Raw genomic sequence first — 20,733 nt, forward strand, 5'->3', positions numbered from 1 at the left:
GACAAAGAGAGGCAAGGTAGTCCACACAGGAGGGGTCTCACCCCCAGAATGAACAATAGCAGACATCGAGGACAGTTACAAGTACCTTGAAATTCCGCAGGCAAATGGCAACCTGGAGCAGGCAACAAGGAAAGCTGCAACAGCTAAATACCTCCAACGAGTAAGGCAAGTCCTGGGAAGCCAGCTCAATGTCAAAAATAAGACCCGGGCAATAAACAGCTACGCACTGCCAGTTATCAGATACCCTGCAGGAATAATAAGATGGCCAAAAGAAGAGATACAGACCACGGATGTTAAAACACGAAAGCTCCTCACCATGCATGGAGGTTCCATCCCAAATCCAGAACCCTGAGACTGTATGCTAGCCACAAGGAAGGAGGCCGAGGACTAGTGAGTGTGGAAGCCACTATCCAGGATTAAACATCCAAGATGCATGAGTACATCAAGCTCAAGGCCCCAACTGACAGTGTGCTCAGTGAATGTCTCTGGCAATGGAGAGCAGAGGATACAGTGCTGGAGGACAGATCCTCATGGGAGGACAAACCCCTGCATGGGATGTACCTCCGGACCATAACTGAAGTGGCTGATATCAAGAAGTCCTACCAATGGCTAGAAAGGGCTGGCCTACAGGACAGCACTGAAGCGCTCATCCTGGCTGCTCAGGAACAAGCCCTGAGCACCAGAACCATAGAGGCTCAGATCTACCACACCAGACAAGACCCAAGGTGTAGGCTGTGCAAAGAGGCACCTGAAACAATCCAGCACATAACTGCAGGGTGTAAGATGCTGGCAGGTAAAGCATACATGGAGCGCCACAATCAAGTGACTGGAATAATATACAGGAACATGTGTGCAGAATATGAACTGGAAACCCCAAGATCAAAATGGGAAACACCTCAGAAGGTGGTAGAGAATGAGAGGGCAAAGATCCTGTGGGACTTCCAGATCCAGACTGATAGGATGGTAATGGCGAATCAACCAGACATTGTAGTGGTGGATAAAGAACAGAGGAAAGCCGTTGTGGTGGATGTGGCAGTGCCAAGCGATGGGAACATCAGGAAGAAGGAACATGAGAAACTGGAGAAATACCAGGGACTCAGAGAAGAACTGGAGAAAGCCTGGAAAGTGAAGGTGACAGTGGTGCCTGTGGTAATTGGAGCACTCGGGGCAGTAACCCCCAAGCTGGAGGAGTGGCTACAACAGATACCTGGAAAGACCTCAGACCTCTCAGTCCAGAAAAGCGCAGTGCTAGGAACAGCTAAGATACTGCAGGACCCTCAAGCTCCCAGGCCTCTGGTAGAGGACCCGAGCTTGTGTGAGAAACCACCCACGGAAGGGTGAAAGGGCGTTTTTCTTTTTTTAAAATATATATTCTAATCTGTGAAGCACCTTGTGACTTCTGTCTGTGAAAGGTGCTATACAAATACATTTACTACTACTACTTTATAATTAATTACCCCAACACTTCTTAAAAACAAACAAACACATGCCAAGCATATATTATTCCATCACATATACTATTTGTACAATGACCGCCACAATAGTTCATGTCTTACCTGCACTCAGTCACAATGGAGAAATGTCTTCGCTTCGGAGAAACAAACTCATCTGTTTTGTTGTGAAGCATGTAGGCCGTCGTCAGAGTGCTGTTAATGTAACCACTCATGCAGCTGCAACAACCAAACACATCATGGCATCTCTAGAGTCCGTCTGCAGAAGGGACAAAAGTCTTTTTGAGGGACTTACTGTGTGTTGGGCACTCCCATAGCACATGGGCCGTACCCGTAACGGTAGACGAGGCGAGGAATAAATTCGGATGTGACCCCAATGACCAAACCGTTAGTAATCACTGCCAAAACTCCAATAGCCTCCAAGACATTTGTCCAAACACCTACAGACATAAAAACCACTTAACTTTAAATAATATGACACCAAAACACTTTGATTGAGATAAAAAAATGTTGAACAGTTTACCAATACTGTTGGTCTTTTTTGGAACCAGGAGTCTTTGGAGCCGGACCATCCTGATGGCAGCCAGACGGATTGCACCAACGTTGTTGATCAAAGCCATCAAGGGTGCAAGAGGGAACGCAGCCACAAATAAGGTGGTGAAACTGAACTGAATCACTGCAGAGCAAAATAAGAGTCAGCAACACAAAGGAATCCAGTTTTCAACATTTTTTCGTCCTTTACAGATAAACATAAAGTGTAAATGGCTCAAAAAGAAAGCTGAAACAGCAGCAAAGTAACTAAATATTATACATAACTTTATTAAGAACCCACATAAAAACTACTAGAAAGCTTACAAATTAAAAATGTATAAAAAAAATAAAAAAATAAAATCCAAAATGAATTAAAAGACAATTTTATTCAGTTGAAAGATGCAACAACATTTATTAAACCATGGTCTGGGTGAATACTTGATTCTGATTGGCTGCTGGGTGTGCGTTAGAAAGTGATAACCACACGCCCCAAAAAGAAGTTCTGGTCACCTTTCTCAAATCTTCTGTATCACTGCACCGGCTTATTTGAAACAACCCCTAGCTTTGTCATCAGGACAAAAACAAGCGGTAAGAGGTGAACTTTCTCTCTGAACTGATGCTTTATTTAACCTATCGAGAGGATCAGCATAGATATCGCTTTATATCGCCAAATCTTGACTGCAGCGGTGGTCATGGTAATGTGACAAGACGCTGCACCACGTAACAAATAGTCCACTTTCTGTGAAAAAAGCGATCCAAATCGTAAAAAAACAAGAATTAAGGACCAAAAACTGGTTAATATTTATTTATTTTGTAAGTGACCATGGTATAAGCTTTGCTTTGGACGGTTCATGCTTCCACGGCGTGCGTCAAAAAGTGATAATGCACAATGTGAAAGCCATTATATGGAAGCATTTGTGCAGCATCATTAAAATTAAAAGTCAAAACCAGAAAGGCTTTTTCATTTTCTAAATGAAGCTGCATTTGTTGACTCATAATTAAATCGAAAAAGCAATCAACCAAAATGCTTTTTCGTTTTCTTTTTCAACACTGCTTATTCTGTCACTAATTAAAATAATAATAAAAATGGTATTTGACATTTCATTTTCAAAAGGTTCTCTGGTGAATGTTTAGCAAAGTTCATTTAGACACATATCTAATTTGAAAATTGTTTTGATTTTTTTTTAATTTGAAATGGTTTATTTCAAGCAATCAAATAGGAACAATACACAAAAACAATACATTCATCAGTTAAACATTCGTACAATAACTAATCAAACTTTGGATAATTAGACATAAAATTAAATATTGCTTGAAAGGGAGTGGAAGGAAGCGAACTTATATAATCCCACCCCTGTTCTACTGTAACCATTTTATTACATGTTTTATCAATATCCGGTTCCAAACTTTTATCAGACAGAATTAAAAATCTTGAAATATCAATAAAGCACATGACAAAGATGAATTACTTAAATTATTTTGTAAAAAATAACTTTAGAAATCAACATGGCAATGAAGTATCCAAATATATGAAGACTATGTTACTTAAAAAAGTCATTGATATGATTAAAAAATAATACTATATCAATTTTTTTGGAGCAAGTGAAGTGATATCATTAAAAGTCTATCAATTTAACCATTTTCAATAATTGATTAATCATTTGTTCTATTTTTATTTTTTTGTAAATTTATTTATTTTTATAATAAAGTAATGCTATGAAGTAAAATAAAAAGAGTCCATATTTTGTCGAATGACCAAGGTTGGCATTTCTTCTTTTGCTAATTAATAGCCGTTGAGACTTCTAAAGTTGTGAAAGGGGAAAATGAGAAATTATGTGTTAAGTCTTCGTGATTCACATGGAGGGAGTACTCAGCTGAATGTTTTATAGAATTAAATAATAATCCAGAGGAAACAAAATGCTCATTAAAACATGAAAGCATCTCTGTCTTGTCTGTTTTATTACAAGTGTTTTTCATTATACTTGAAGGGAGCTCAACACCTGAATTATTTTCATTTAGGGATTTAACTATCTTCCAAAACTTTGAGGGATTATTTAAATTTTCTGTAGTATTTTTAAAAATATGGTCAGATTTCACATTTCGAATTGCAGTAGTGCAAGCATTGCGTAGTTTTCTGAATGCCAGCTAGTCAGATGCATTATCAGAATGTCTAGCTTTTGCCCATGCTACATTCCTTTCATGTAGCTGGTTAGCCAAATCTGAGCTAAACCACGGATTGTTACGACCTTTCACTTTATAGTGCCGGATAGGAGCATGTTTATCAAGGATTTTTGTAAATTCATTATGGAAATAACTCCAGGCCGTTTCAACATTATCAATTTCCATCATCGTGTGCCAGTCAAATTCATATAGTTCCTGACAAAAGGATTGTTCACAAAATTGCTTGAAAAAAAGTCAGTTATTGATTTGTTTAACCATGTTTCAGAAACAACAATTACATCTTCTTCAGTCGTAATTGCCCAAATGCGTATCATATCCATTTTAGGCAATAAACTCCTTACATTGAGATGAATGAATCCAAGACCATTACGAGATTTGAAGTCTTCAGGAGTAATAAAAGTAGGACTATCTGGTCCAGGGTTTGGTGGAATATTCCCGGAGATTAACAACAATAAGAAGATGAGGCGTCTTTGAAGTTGTGGTTTCTTACATACTGCATTTGAATGTCCTATAGATGGGAACATATTTAAGAAGCTTATAGAGTTTATAGTAAAATTCATCTGGAGAACCATTACACAGCTGAGCGGCTCCTAAGAGTTGAGGTCAACTTGTCTGCAGGTCAGAACTTTGCTGAAAATCAGGTTCACTTCAGACTTTTGGAGAAAATGATGAATCTAGGCACCATATTTGTTGAAATTATTTGGCTCTTTGATTTATTGATGCATGTTGTTTCAGACATCCATGATCAAACACTTCTCAAAATCCTTCATGGTGCTCACAACCAGAACCTTGGTCCGGTCCGGTGGACCGAGTGGTTTGGCATAAATCCTGCAGCCTTTAACCCAAGTGTTCTCAATCTGCTTACGCTTCCTGAGAAGCCTGGCATGTTTGGAGATTTCAGCATTCCTTCTGGTCAGATGGTCGTTCAGATAAGCAGCAGATCCCTTCAGATTTTTACGTTGATTCATCAGAGCTAGCTTGTGTTTTTGATTCACAAACCTGAGGAGGATCGCTGGTTTAGCTGTCTCCTTTCTCCTGGGGAGCGGGTGGCATGTTTCGATGGTGTTTAGATCCAGGGAAATCCCTTTAAACATGAGAAAAGAATCCACTTGATGTTCCAGAGACTCTCCACCGCTCCCAGTTTCAGAAGAACTGCTAGCAATGCTAGCGCTATTAGCTTTAGCAATGCTAACTCCTGCTGCATTTAGCTTTGCCCGAAGTTTGATCGGTAATCCAGTGAGAAGGACATTATTCATCCTTACTTGTTATTCCACATCGTCCAGTCTTTTCTCCAGAATGTCGACCCGGTTTTGTCATTGCTCGTTTTGAGCTCGGAATCTTCGGAAGTCTTCCATTAGATCCAAGATCGGAGTTAGCTTAGCTGTCACTTGTTCCATAAAAGGATACAAAGCAGCTTGTAGATCATCAAGAGACTTTTTAAGGTCTTCGTAGTAGGTGTTTTTCATGGGGGCCATGGTCAGCTCTCTTTTGTGGAGAAAATCAACTTTTTAAGTCTTTTGAAGATAGTTGTATAGCCGCAGCGAGCCACGTGCGTCTGCGCTGCAACCCGGAACCGGAACTAAAATTAATTAACAGAAATGCTTTTTCATTTTCACAGTGTAACTGCATCAAATTATGGAGTCCTATACTGTTCATAATTAAATAAATATTTAATTAAATAAATAAATATGACCTCATGCAAATACACAATCAACCAATAAATCTCTCGTAAATATATAAAAAGATCATGAAATTGTGAAAAACTTGCACACTGATTTTAAATTAGCCATTGTATTATTCAATATATTTCATTTTGCTTTAAAAACGTGTTTATTATTTTAAAACACCATTTTAAAATATTCATTTTAATCATGTGGAATATTATTATAATTCTACGTCTTTTTTCAGAACCTTGGATTTCAAAATCAATATTTTCCAAAGTAGCTTTGTTTTTATTTCATGTTGCTGTTTTTAAAAATGGCTTATTCATTTCATGAAGAGCTTTTTCAGGAGACTGTGTCTGTCTGTCAATCAAACTAGACAAGGCAGAGACACTTTTTTGATTGGCTATTCCTATACTCAGACATGAGCAGCAGCACCCTGACTACATCGATGGAAGATGTTTCAGCGAACGTGACGGCGCAATGCACACCCCTTAACACTAGGGGGAGTATGCACCTCAACACATCCACAGTGTTACCAGAAATTGGGCAATTTTGGTTCTAAATTTGCGGATACAAGTGGCTTTGGGCGAGTGTGCATAATTCAGGTGATTTTGGTCAGTTCGGCAATTTCCATCTTCTCATTAACATCTAGTAGTGGCCTAAGTTAGGCTGGGTGGTTGTTGGAGTTCCACTAAGCTTCTATGAGCTGGAGTTCCATGAACGCACCATGCCGCGTGTGGGAGGAGCTACCAGCTAATGTTTTTAGCCTGATAGCCACACGGAGCGGTTGCCTGTGCTTATCTCAGTAACAATGCATGGATGCACAATGCACATGGAGTGTTAAAAGATCAGGTTTAATTATTTTGAATAGTTCCACATGAAAACAAAGTTTCCATGTTTAAGTTCATGAGATCATCCCAGAGAGTCTGTGCTTCAGGTCCTGCAGTCAAACTACGTCTTAATTTACGTGTAAATCAGAGCGCCCAGGCAGCGTAAGAGTGTGTGTGAGCGCAAGTTAAGGGTCTGTTGCCCAGTTCCCCGGAAAAGTAATAGCAAAAAAAAGGTTTCCTCCAAAGTACAGAGCCTGATTCTTGGAATAAGCCCTGGCTGCAGCCTGCAGAATTGCTCAATCAATCCCGGATCTCCGCTGCGTTTTCCGACCACGGTCAGAAACGTCATCGTAGGAAAGGTTCAACATTTTCCCAGAGAGGAAAAAATAAAATCCGAGGACCTGGTCTATAATCATTGTCTCTATGAAAATAGAAAAATATCATAAGATTCAGGAGGCCCGAGCAGGCTTGTTCCGCTTTGCGCAGCTGCCTGGTCTGACTCTGTCGGTCCGCCAGCTCGCCTCCTGTGAGCCGACACAGTGTGAGGCACAATGTGAGCTCTGCGTGAATCTCTAATGTCAGCAAAGCAGATATTGCTGAAATATGTCATCTCTGACTGGCACACCGCTGAGCGGGGGGGGGGGGTATTCCAGGAAGCATGTTTAAACTACCCTGATTTTAATCCTGAACTCTGGCGTAAGTCCGCCTGAACTTGCTTACTCTGGGTATGTCGGTTCCGACCGGATATGAGTTGGCGTAATTACGCTCGACTTGGTAACCCTGGGTTAATGCACGTGCACAGCAGGTACATGAAGACATTCTCAATAGATCGCCGATTTCTGGAATCACCATGGAAACACGTGGAGAAAAAGAGAAAGCGCTATACTTCAGTGAGACGGAGTCTGAGGTTTAATGACGGCGTATGAAGATTATACGTCCATCAAAAAAGTAATACAACTGCATCAGCAAAAGAAAGAGTTTCTGCTTGTAGTAGAAGAACAGACAAAGTAAACGCAGAGTTTCTGATCTTATTTCCATTTTCCTTGTGACGCATATATATATATATGCAACTTATCCAATTTTGCCAACTTAAATGAATTACTTCTATTGGTAAGTTATTGAGTTAAATTTATTCAAACTAATTTCTTACGTCTATAAAAATCAATAATTGTTTATACAACTCAAATTTACGTATTTATCTAACTAAATGTCATATTACTCCAATTCAATTAATATATTTTCCATCTTAATTATATTTCTTGAACTCTCATATGTCTAAGTTTGAGCCGGCAGATATGCTCATTTTTATAACAATAAAAAGGACGGGGAAAAAATGCACGGAGTGCATAAATTGATTAAAGAATTTACTGTCATTGTCATTACAGCAGAAAATGGTAGGGGTGCTATATAAACTCATTATCCTCTCCTTTACTCTCACTCATGGTGCAGGGACGTAAGCATAGTAGGACAAAATAACTCGGCAAAACACAGTAAAACAGCTAAACATCTAAACACATTTGGTCAAAAGGCCACACTTAAACCCAAATCCGTCCAGACAGGCAAAGGGAATGGTATCCCACAATCCCTTGCGGTACCGCTCTAACAGCAGCACCAAAGTTACACCTACTTAACTGAATTAATTTGAATAAAAGTAAAATAACTGTCTGAAAACTACGTGTCATTTTTAAGATGACTTAACAAAAAAAAGGATTTATCTTAATTGAAGCAAATAATTAAGTTAGATCAAAGTAAAAAGTTTATTTTTCCAACATACATTTGTGGTCTTCTCACCCTCTCATGGTGGAAAAAGTATTATCTGAGCTTCTTTATCCACTAAATTATCTTCAAATGGACACGCCATGCTGCTTCACCTCTCTGAAAACAAACTAACCTTCAACTAAACCTGCTCCAGACCAGGTTATGTTTACAGCATGAGTTACTATGGCAACTTGACATATCCTGAAACATACCTCCATTTCTGGAACCCAAAGCTGAGATTATCAACTTCCTTAGCCTAAGGGCAGAGCTAAAAGTAAAGGAAACACTCCTTGAAAGCACTTTTGGAGTAGCTTCCAAACAGTCGAGAGTGATCCTTGAACTGTCGGCTGCCCAGGACACTCTTGGAATGGACTCTGCAGAATGTGCTCGGCCTTTTTCCTGCTCCACACCAAGGAATCATCCATCCTGGACTGAAGTGGTTGTCAGAGGCACAAGGAGAGCCCAGATAAGGCAGACATAGCCTCCCTATCTTGCACTGTCCAACCAGTTTGATGTGCTGGCGGAAGACAAGGCGGCCATTTTTAATCCTGGGGGGCCTGGTGTGCAACATGATCCATCTCCCACTACGTTTGTACTGACGTCGGCCCCCCCTAATGGTGCAGGGAGCAATGATAATGGGGGGCCAAAGACAGCTGCTCCATCCACCTCTTTCAGTGCCAGGATGAGGGAACAATCCACAAAAACATCCCAGACATCAAGTGGTGACACTGCCCCTGCCCACCGGAGGATCAATCTCCTTCAGGATGCGATGGCCAGGCGGTCTGTTGGCCTCCGGGACCAGCCACCATTGGTCCAGCCCGGAACTGTCCCCCCAGCCCCAGGAGCAAAAGCAAAGGACCAGGAGGGAGTGACTGCTCCGGCTGAAGCTCGTCCCTCTCACCCCCAACCACTATTCCCCCCAACCACCCTGATTGTTGGTGACTCTATAACCAGGAATATAAGGTACATCAATGCCATTACCAGATGCTTCCCTGGGGCCAAGGTGAAGGATCTTCTTCAAAAGCTTCCTGAGGTTCTGCTTTTCCTCCCAACCAGTGTCATTCGGATTATAGATCACATTGGAACCAATGACACAACACTTCAACAATCCGAAATCACAAAAAAGAAATTAAGGGAACTTTTCACTCTTTTATCCAACACTGGGAAAATTGTTTTTATTTCCGGACCTATTCCCACACTTACTAGAGGATCTACCCTTCATGAACCTGAAAACAATAATCTGTCAGGGTGCGGGGAGGCTCGAGGGCCGGTAGGACCCAAATGCAGAGACGGGAGGCCAACGGGTTCAGGACTAAAGGGTTTAATGACCAACAAACAAAAAGCGCTGCAGAGCAGGATGACAAAAACAAAACAAAAACTCACTGTGGCGTGGCGAGGGACATGAGACGAGGATGCTATGACATGAAGACATGAACACCATGACAAACGCTAATGGACCAGCACAGGAGGAAGGCAGAGACAAGACTTAAATACAGACAGGGCAGACAAGACACATGTGGACACCATCAGGGCAGATGGGGACCAAAGGAAGTAAAACTCAAGAAACAAGACAAGAAAGGAAACCTTTCAAAATAAAACAGGAAATGGAACCAAACAAGACAGAACAAGAACTAACACGAAAAACAAGACACAACGAACTCCAACCATGACATAATCTGCCTCAATTGAATCTGGCACTTTTAAATGTACGCTCACTATCAAACAAATCATTTCTTATCCACGACTTAATTTTAGATCATAACTTAAATGGCCTGTTTTTAACAGAGACTTGGAATTGTGGTTCTACTGGTTCACTGTCTGAAGCGACTCCACCCCTTTTTTACTTTACAAGCAAAGACAGAAAACAGGGTAGGGGTGGGGGAACTGCTGCTATCCTGTCTGCTTTTATTAGTTTTACAGACAAAGTGTTTCATGAATACACATCTTTTGAATACCAGGCCATTGTTTTTAATAATCCCACTGTGTTGTGTTTGATAGTGTACAGACCCCCAAAGTGTAACTCATCTTTTAATTCTGACTTTGCAGAGCTGCTTTCAATTATCCACTTAGATTTTAGTAGAATAATTATTTTGGGTGATTTTAACCTGCATGTGGACAACCCATCGGACCCATATGTCCAAGAGTTTTTAAACACTTTAGCAACAATGGATTTTACTCAGCATGTCAGTGTTCCCACCCACAACAGGGGTCACACTCTGGATCTTTTAATCACTCGTGGCCTGATGGCCAATGTGACCTCTGTTGTGGACGTTGGTATTTCAGATCACTCGTGTGTGTTTTTTACTATCAATGGCTCTGTCACCCAAAGACTTCCAAAGAGATCTGTTAGAAGGCGTTGTCTATACCCTGAAGTGGCTGCAAACTTCACCTCACATCTGGAACACAGCCAACCAAACACTCTAAGTTTGTCTGTTGATATTTCTGTCCAAAACTTCAATAACAAGTTCATATCAATAACGAACAAAGTCGCTCCCTTAAAAATAAAAACGGTCAAAGCCAAGCACCCCCTCCTTGGAAAACAGAGGAAACCAAAAGACTTAAGAAAATCTGTAGGGTTGCTGAACGAAATTGGCGCAAAACAAAACTAACAATTCATTACAAAATCTTTAAGGAAAAACTAACCCAATACAACAAATTTATTAAACATGCAAAGCAGGTATACTATTCAAAATTAATAGCTGACAATTTTTCAAATCCAAAGATTCTTTTTTCCACCATTGACAGACTAATCAATCTGATCTCTTCAAGCCCATGTTCTATTCTTAGCAGTTTAAAGTGTGAAGAGTTTGCAGTCCACTTCACTGATAAGATAAATAACATTAGATTTAATATCACCCAACGACCACTAACAGTTCAGTCTGTAGCATTCTGTTTGCCTTTTAAGAACACACTAGAGAGTTTTGCCTCGATTGATGCTGTAAAGCTTCATAAAGTGATTTCCCAACTTGAGAGTAAAACCTGTTCTCTGGATCCCATCCCCACCTCTCTTTTTAAGTCTGTGTCTTTATCCTGTGAGGAGGAACTCCTGAACATCGTCAATCGCTCTCTTCAGACTGGGATCTTTCCCACATCATTAAAGACTGCTATAGTGAGACCCACTCTGAAGAAGAGCGGTTTAGATGCTTCAAATCTAGATAATTACCGACCAGTGTCAAACCTGCCATTTTTAAGTAAGATTTTAGAAAAACTAGTCTTTATCCAACTAAATGATTTTATTAATAAAAATAATATTTTAGAAAAATTTCAGTCTGGTTTTAGATCACATCACTCCACAGAGACGGCGCTGGTCCAGGTTATAAATGATCTCAGGTCCAATTTTGATGAAAAGAAAACATCTGTTTTAGTATTGCTGGACCTGAGTGCAGCCTTCGACACAGTTGACCACTCCATTCTTCTAAACAGACTGCATGACATGGTTGAGATCACTGGAACTGTGTACAGCTGGTTTGAATCCTACCTCACAGGAAGAGATTTTATTGTCAGTGTAAATGATGCATCATCTGGGAGGCACGGACTGACATGTGGTGTGCCACAAGGTTCGGTCCTTGGGCCCACACTTTTTAACCTCTACATGCTACTGCTAGGTGATGTCATCAGGAGACATGGAACAAACTTTCATAGTTATGCTGATGACACCCAGTTATATGTGGCTGTGTCTCCTGATGACATGGGACCCATTGATGACCTTTTAAGTTTTGTTTTAGATATTGAAACATGGATGGGAGAGAACTTCTTAAAGCTCAATCAAGACAAAACTGACATTTTAATTGTTGGTCCTGAAGCTGAGAGAGAAAGGGTCCAATCCTATTTATCAACTTTTAATCTGAATGTGTGCAGTAAAGTAAAAAACCTCGATGTGATTTTAGATGCAGATCTTAACTTTGAACCACACGCAAACCAAGTTACAAAGACTGCATTTTATCATCTTAGAAATATTGCCCGAGTGAGACCCTTTCTCTCACAAGCCAGTGCTGAAATATGAATCCATGCTTTTATAACTTCTAGGATAGACTATTGTAATGCTCTTCTTTCTGGTGCTAAGAGAAATACTATAAACCGGCTGCAGCTTGTTCAAAACTCAGCTGCACGCCTTTTAACCAGAACCAGAAAGAAGGAGCACATTACTCCAATTTTGAAGTCTTTGCACTGGCTCCCTGTCAGCTTTAGGATCGATTTTAAGGTTCTTGTATTAGTTTATAAAAGTTTACATGGAACTGGACCCTCATTTTTATCAGATTTACTTTTAGTCTATGACCCTCCCAGAGCCCTCAGGTCCACAGGTGCAGGTTTGCTAGTGGTCCCAAAGGTCAGAACTAAAACCCACGGCGAGGCCTCACTTCAACACTGTGGAACAGCCTGCCTGAGGACGTGAAGGCTTCAGCCACTGTAGAGGTTTTTAAGAAAAAACTTAAGACACATCTTTTTAGTAAAGCTTTTACATATTTTTTACTTGTCCATATTTTTTACTTGATTTTATAAAATTTTAAACAGCTAATTTTATTTGTTTTTTATTTTAATGGAGGGATGTGTATGTGTTGGGTTTTTGTGTGTTTTATTAATTCATTTATTTTATTATTATTTGCATTTATTTTTATTATTATTGCATTCTTTTTACTTTGTTCATTATTTTAACTATTATATATATTTTTTTATCTTATTTGTTTTTATTCTTTCTTTGGGAAGCACTTTGAGATGCTATGAAGCATGAAAAGCGCTATATAAATAAAGTTAAAGTTGAATTTGAATTTATCCCATAGCTACCAGTTTGTTACTGTAAATGGACAGTCCTCTCATTGCACTAGAGTTAGCTATGGAGTCCTACAGGGCTCAATTTTAGAACCCATCCTATTAATTATTTAAATGTTACCCCTAGGAAACAATCAGGAAACACAGCATTAGTTTTCACTGTTATGCAGATGATACGCAGTTGTATTTATCCATTAAACCTGAAGAAAATGACCGTATAGAGAATCTGAATGCCTGCATCAGAGACATCAAGACCTGGATGACAATTAATTTCCTCCTCTTGAACCCAGAAAAAACTGAGGTCATTATACTTGGTCCTAAAAACCTCAGAGATGCTCTGTCTGCTCAGATAGTCTCCCTGGATGGTATAAGTATAGCCCCCAATTCCACAGTTAGAAACCTTGGGGTTTTATTTGACCAGGATTTATCATTTAAGGCTCACATATCTCAGGCGTGTAGAACTGCCTTTTTTCACCTGCGGAATATTGCTGAGATCAGAAATCTACTTTCTAATAGTGATGCTGAAAAACTCATCCATGCATTTGTTACGTCGAGGCTGGATTACTGTAACTCCTTGTTAGCAGCGTGTCCTAAGAGTTCCTTAAGAAGTCTCCAGCTTGTTCAGAACGCAGCAGCTAGATTGTTAGCAGGAACTAGCAGAAGAGATCACATCACTCCTGTGTTAGTTTCGCTCCATTGGCTCTCAGTTGATTCCAGAATCAAGTTCAAGATCCTCCTGTTAACCTATAAGGCCTTACATGGACTGGCCCCGTCCTATATTAAGGACCTCCTAGTCCCTTACCATACAATGAGAACACTTCGCTCGCAAAATGCAGGACTGCTTGTGGTTCCTAGAATTAGTAAAAGTACGGTCGGAGGTAGAGCGTTTAGCCACCAAGCCCCTGTTTTATGGAATAAACTCCCAGCTCATGGAAGAGAGGCCGACTCAGTTTCTACATTCAAAGTTAGAGTGAAAACATTCCTCTTTGGACAGGCTTATTGTCAGACTAGTTAGTATTCAGAGATTATTTAACTTAATGTTAATATGTTTAAATTAAACTTAATAACAATAACAATTTGTTTTTAGTAGCTGCTAGAAGTTGAAGCTGGGGTAACTATGGTGCACTGGGGTTCTGTCCTCTTTTCTCATCTACTTCTACCCTTCGTCTCTTCTCTATTCTTGATCATTATTCATCATTTAGTTCTCCATGCCTCTGTTTGGTGCAGTGATTCATGTATTGTCCCTCTTTCCTTCTTTTCCCTCCTGGGAAGTGGGAGTGCTTCCAGATTCCAGTTGGCTCATCCGTGCTCCAGTTCCTGACCGTTTACCTCGTCTCTGCTCCTGCTCCTACACCTGGCAGTGGATCCTGTCTACGGCTCGTCTCGCGCCTCCAGCTGTCCCCCCCAACTCCATCTGGATGAAGCTCGTCTGCTGGACTTTAAATGTGTAGTTGTAGAATTACATAAGTTTATTGTTCTCTGACTTCTGGTAAATCACCTGTCCGTCCTGGGGGAGGATCCCTCCTTCATGTGGGCACCCCTGAGGTTTCTTCGTTTTTTCTGGAATCCATTATTTTTAGGAGTTTTTCCTTACCGCGAAGGGGGGTCTGACGGCAGGGATGTCCAGTTTAGTTTAGTCTGTTTAGTAAAAGTTTAGTATTATCCTATTGAATCCTATGCATTTATGATTCTTTTGATTATATGTTCACTTTACAATTACTGGTACGAAGTCCATTGAGATGACTGTTGTTGTGAATTTGGGCAATACAAATAAAATAAAATTGAATTGAATTGAACAGTGATTTTTTCGATCAATTTGGAACTCTGCTCACCCACCTTTCATCCCTCTCACCTAATGTCATTGTGATGGGTGATTTTAATATTCATATTGACAATCGCAGCCTTCTGTCCATGCTTTGGCAGTTTTAACTTTAACCAATGTGTTCAATTTCCAACCCACATAAAAGGACTTACTCTGGACTTAGGAGTTATTCTGGAGCAGCAGACTATCAACTGTTCTGCTGACGAAATCCCTGTAACTGATCATTTTCTAGTTTCATTTAATATTTTTGTCTATCACTAAACCTTCACACCTCATCACTTTTCATAATGTCAAAAATAATAATATAGAAATGCTCTCTTCCCACGTAGGTGACATTTCACTCCCAGATTCTCATGATCCTGATGCTCTTGTTTTTATTTTTTAAATGATAGTCTTGTTGATATTCGGAACCACCTTGCTCCTCTTAAAAATTGCTGTTTTCTTCATCAAATCTGCCCCATGGTTCACTCCTTAACTATGTGAAATAAAAGGTAGAAGTCGCCTACTTGAGCAGCTCTTCAGAAGAACTGGACTGTCTGTGGACATGGAAATGTTCAAACCCCATCTCATAATGTACCAAGATCTGGTATCACTCACGAAAAGAGATTATGATTCCAAACTCATTTGTATCAACGAAGGGAATCCTAAAACTCTTTTTTTCAATTCTGAATAATATCTTTCAGGCTCCTGATAACCTTCCCCCTCATATGTACTCCACTAACACCTGCAATTCCTTTATGTCATAATTTGACAAAAAGATTCAAACGCTCCTGATCCCTTCTGACTCTTTTTCTGTGTCCCATATACTTTCTACTTTTCAGTTGTCTAATCTTAGTGAAATTTCTTCCCTTATCAAAGAATCCAAACCCTCTACCTGCCAGCTTGATCCTCTTCCAACATCTCTATTCAACTCCTGTGTCCCATGACTGCTCCCCCTTATTTCAGCCATTATTTATTCTTCACTAACGTCTGGTATTGTCCCTTCACTTCACAAAACTGCATACGTGAAACCAATTCTAAAAAAACCTGGTTCAGATCCCACCATTCTTAGCAACCTTCAATCTATCTCCAATCTGCCCTTCATTCAAGAAATACTTGAAAAAATAGTAGCCTGTCAACTTCATCAGCATCTGGAACATTAGTCTTTTTGAAATCTTTCAATCTGGTTTCCGTCCCACCCACAGCACCTCAACTGCTCTTCTGAAAATAACGAACCACTTTTCTGCACTGCTGACTCTGGATTTATCACCACTCATCTCCTTGATCTGAGTGCGGCCTTTGACACTATATTCCACTTAATTCTCAATTCAATTCAATTTTATTTGTATAGCCCAAATGCACAACAACAGTCGTCTCAATGGGCTTTCGTATAGGTAATTGAAAAAGTGAAACATAAAATCAAAAAGATCATGAATACATAGAATTCAATAGGAAAATATTAAATTGAACTAACAAACTGACTAAGCTAAACTGGACATCTCTGCCCTTAGACCCCCCTTCGCGGTTAGGAAAAACTCCTAAAAAAACGGATTCCTTAAAAAACGAAGAAACCTCAGGGGTGCCCACATGAAGGAGGGATCCTCCCCCAGGACGGACAGGCGATTTACCAGAACTAATAGAGATGAATTAATTTATCTAACGCTACAACTACATATTTAAAGTCCAGCAGACGAGCTTCATCCAGCCAAAGTTGGGGGGACGGCCGGGGGCGCGAGTCGAGCCGTAGACAGGAACCACAGCCAGGTGTAGGAGCAGGAGCAGAGACGAGGTAAACGGTCAGGAACAGGAGCACGGATGAGCCAACTGGAATTTGGAAGCACTCCCACTCCCCAGGGGGGGAAAGAGGGAAAGAGGGACAATACATGAATCACTGCACCAAACAGAGGCATGGAGAACTAAATGATGAATAATGATCAAGAATAGAGAAGAGACGAAGGGTAGAAGTAGATGAGAAAAGAGGACAGAACCCCAGTGCACCATAGTTACCCCAGCTTCAACTTCTAGCAGCCTTTTAAAAGAAATAGTTATTGTTATTAAATTTAATTTAAACACATTAACATTAAGTTAAATAATCTCTGAATACTAACTAGTCTGACAATAAGCCTGTCCAAAGAGGAATGTTTTCAGTCTAGCTTTGAATGTAGAAACTGAGTCGGCCTCTCTTCCATGAGCTGGGAGTTTATTCCATAAAACAGGGGCTTGGTGGCTAAACGCTCTACCTCCAACCGTACTTTTACTAATTCTAGGAACCACAAGCAGTCCTGCATTTTGCGAGCGAAGTGTTCTCATTGGTTGGTAAGGGACTATGAGGTCCTTAATATAGGATGGGGCCATACCATGTAAGGCCTTATAGGTTAACAGGAGGATCTTGAACTTGATTCTAGAATCAACTGGGATCCAGTGAAGTGAAACTAACACAGGAGTGATGTGATCTCTTCTGCTAGTTCCAGCTAACAATCTAGCTGCTGCGTTCTGAACAAGCTGGAGACTTCTTAAGGAACCCTTAGGACACGCTGCTAACAAGGAGTTACAGTAATCCAGCCTCGACGTAACAAATGCATGGATGAGTTTTTCAGCATCACTCTTAGAAAGTAGATTTCTGATCTTAGCAATATTTCGCAGGTGAAAAAAGGCAGTTCTACACGCCTGAGATATGTGAGCCTTAAATGATAAATCCTGGTCAAATAGACCTCCATAGACCATCCTCTATTGGCATTGCTTCAATGCCTCTCCGCTGGTTCCATTCTTATTTCTCAGGCCCACTCATTTCGTTCAGCTAAAATCTTTCAAATCTCATTTCTCATCTCTCTCTTCCAATGTTCCCCAAGACTCTGTTCTTGGTCCTCTTTATTTATCACTTACCTCCGTTCACTTGGTAACATCTTCCATTAATCAACTTTCATTGTTATGCGGATGAAACCCAGCTATATTTCTCCAGCAAATCCAATTCCTCTCTCCCACCCTCCTCCCTCACCTCCTGTTTGTTTGAAATTAAAAATTGGTTCACTCAAAACTTTCTTAACCCTTGTGCTATCTTAGATGACCCCCCCTTACATTGACGTGTTCTCCCTACCATGACAAAGGTGGATAAAGGTGGAAAGATTTCATGTAATCCATGGACACCAGTGAAGATCACAAATCATTGAAGAAAAAAGGTTCAGATCACTATCTAGTGGGTCTAGATGACCCAACTCCCAATGTTAAAGTGCCTAGGATAGCACAAGGGTTACACTTAATAGTGATAAAACAGAGCTGTTTTTCTTGCTGTCTCTAAATCCTCCTTTTCCAAAGTTCCAAACTTCACCCCTCCTTCATGTGGACACCTCTGAGGTTTCTTCAGGTTTTTTATTTCTTACCGAAAAGGCGGGTCTAAGGCCAGGAATTCCCAGTTTAGTTTAATTTAGCAATTACATATTGAATTTTATAACTGATTTCATTTTTTTTATTAAATTACCCGCATGAAGCCAATTGAGACGACTATTGAATTGAATTGAATTGAATTGAATTAAATGGTGTCCTCATTTGTGATAACTCATTTTTCCTTTAACACGGTGACTTCTACCAAACCTTTGGAAAAGCAAACCAACTTCTATCCAAGTGTTAATGACGGCAATAACACTGATCCTAGAGTTGTTCGGGATGCCTATAAAGCGTATATATGAGAAGTTATAATATATACAAGCTGTGAAAAGAAGGAATGATTAAAAGAGCAGATCAAACTTGGAGTGAAAATTCGCTGGTTGGAAGAAGAATAGTATTTATCAAAAAACAAATGACATGTTAGAGGAGCTGAAGATAACTAGAATGATGTTAAACAATTTAGTCACTAAGAAAGCTGAAAATAACATATTATATATGCACAACAGAGACTTGTTGAATTTGGAAATAAACGACAAATTATTAGCAAGGTTAACAAAGAGTGCTCCCACCTAATATTTTATTCCTGCGATAAGAGATGAAAGCTATTGATTTCTATTGAATTCTATGTATTCATGATCCTTTTGATTTTATGTTTTACTTTATCATTAACCAATACGAAGCCCATCGAGACGACTGTTGTGAATTTGGGCTATACAAATAAAATTAAATTGAATTGAATGGAAAGCGGTAACTACCATATGGACAATAAAAATGTAAATAGGTGCTTTTAAAGGATCTAGGAAAAATTATAGAGTGCTGAAATTGACTTTGATGGCTGACAATTTTTTAATGACATAGTTATGCCACAATTGTCAAAGAAGCAAGCACATTCACTTAATGGACCCATTACACTGACAGAAATAAAATAGAGCTATTTCATTACTTCAGTCAGGTAAATGTCCTGGAGCTGATGGATATCCTGTTCAACTGTTTAAAATATTAAAGAGTAGATTGGACAATGTCTACCTCTTCTCAACCAATATGCTTGCTTGGTGAGGACATAAAAATTCTTTAAAAAATATTGGCTACAAGATTAGAGAAAGTAGTGCCTGCTGTAATCGCATGGATCAAGCTGGACCTAAAAGTGAGTTATTATCTTGCAATAACACAAGACTAAGAAGAACCATGGCTTGAGATTGAAAATGTACCTTGCAAACCTTTTTGTCCGATAACCTTACTAAACAAATGTAAGACGTCACTGTTACCTATCATCAAAGGTAATTTTTAATCATTAACGCTGTTAAGTCATGAGATTCTCTAAGGAAGGGGTTTGGAAAGAACCAGAATTTAAATTTATTGACAACACTGGTGGATAATCCTAACCTGACAGCAGAGGGCGCTGGCCCCAATCTGAGATCATGGGTAGATGCAGATTAAAGTAGACATACAATTCATGGGGTAAGGGGAATTCAAAACATCTGAGGCTATACAAGCACAACATTTTTACAAATATCTCCAACTCAGGCACTTTAAGATATAAATGACACATTTGGAGCTCTCAGAAGATTGTAACCGACTTGAACAAAGTATTTTTAACTTTTAAAAAACGGGCGATTTGTATCAAGATTTGACTCTGAACTGCAGACATTGAATAAAGATGGGCTCAAGTTTTAAAGATTGTACTTAGATCAATTATTAGACGGATGGGAAGAAATTCTGATCCTGCCTTCATAGATATCTATTGGTAACAAATAAAAAGAAATGCAAATCAGTATAACATTTAGCATAATGTTAATATCCCTCTTTAAATACTGCATCCCCCAAAAAAACCACCTCGTTAACACTTCCATCCACGACAAGAAGAACACACTGGATCATGTCTACACCAATAGACGTGGTGGATACAAGACTGAAGCTCGTTCTCATTTTGGGCCCTCAGACTACAACTCTGTGTTTCTGTAATTGGCTTCCAAACAGAGATTTGAGCAAACAAAACAGCAACCAAACAGATCCAGCTGTGGACAACAGACGGGTATTCCAGAAAGCAGGTCCTGCTAGCTCCCACGGTAAGTTTGAGGCTAAGGAAGTTGATAACCTCAGTTTTCGGTTCCAGAAATGGAGGTATGTTTCAGGGTAGGTCAAGTTGCCATGGCAACTCATGCTCTGAACATAACCTGGTCTGGAGCAGGTTTAGTTGAAGGTTAGTTTGTTTTCAGAGAGGTGAAGCAGCATGGCGTGTCCATTTGAAGATGATTTAGTGGATGAAGAAGCTCACATAATACTTTTTCCACTGTGAGAGGGTGATAAGACCACATATGAATGTTGGAAAGAGAAACTTTTTTACTTTGATCTAACTTTATTATTTGCTT

The 20,733-nt window shown here is 39.7% G+C and overlaps 1 protein-coding gene across 1 annotated transcript in view; it reads right to left on the reverse strand.

The window, feature by feature from the left end:
* Positions 1-20,733, reverse strand: part of LOC105358663 (anoctamin-9-like) — a 113,755-nt gene that overhangs the window by 30,429 nt on the left and 62,593 nt on the right. The window contains exons 14-16 of the mRNA XM_011494323.3: positions 1,975-2,127; positions 1,747-1,891; positions 1,557-1,670 (exon numbers count right to left, since the gene is read on the reverse strand). Coding sequence (XP_011492625.2) covers positions 1,557-1,670; positions 1,747-1,891; positions 1,975-2,127 — 412 coding nt within the window. The remainder of the gene's footprint in view (positions 1-1,556; positions 1,671-1,746; positions 1,892-1,974; positions 2,128-20,733) is intronic.

The sequence above is a fragment of the Oryzias latipes genome, chromosome 3 (genome assembly GCF_002234675.1).
Source record: "Oryzias latipes chromosome 3, ASM223467v1".
Classification (NCBI taxonomy): domain Eukaryota; kingdom Metazoa; phylum Chordata; class Actinopteri; order Beloniformes; family Adrianichthyidae; genus Oryzias; species Oryzias latipes.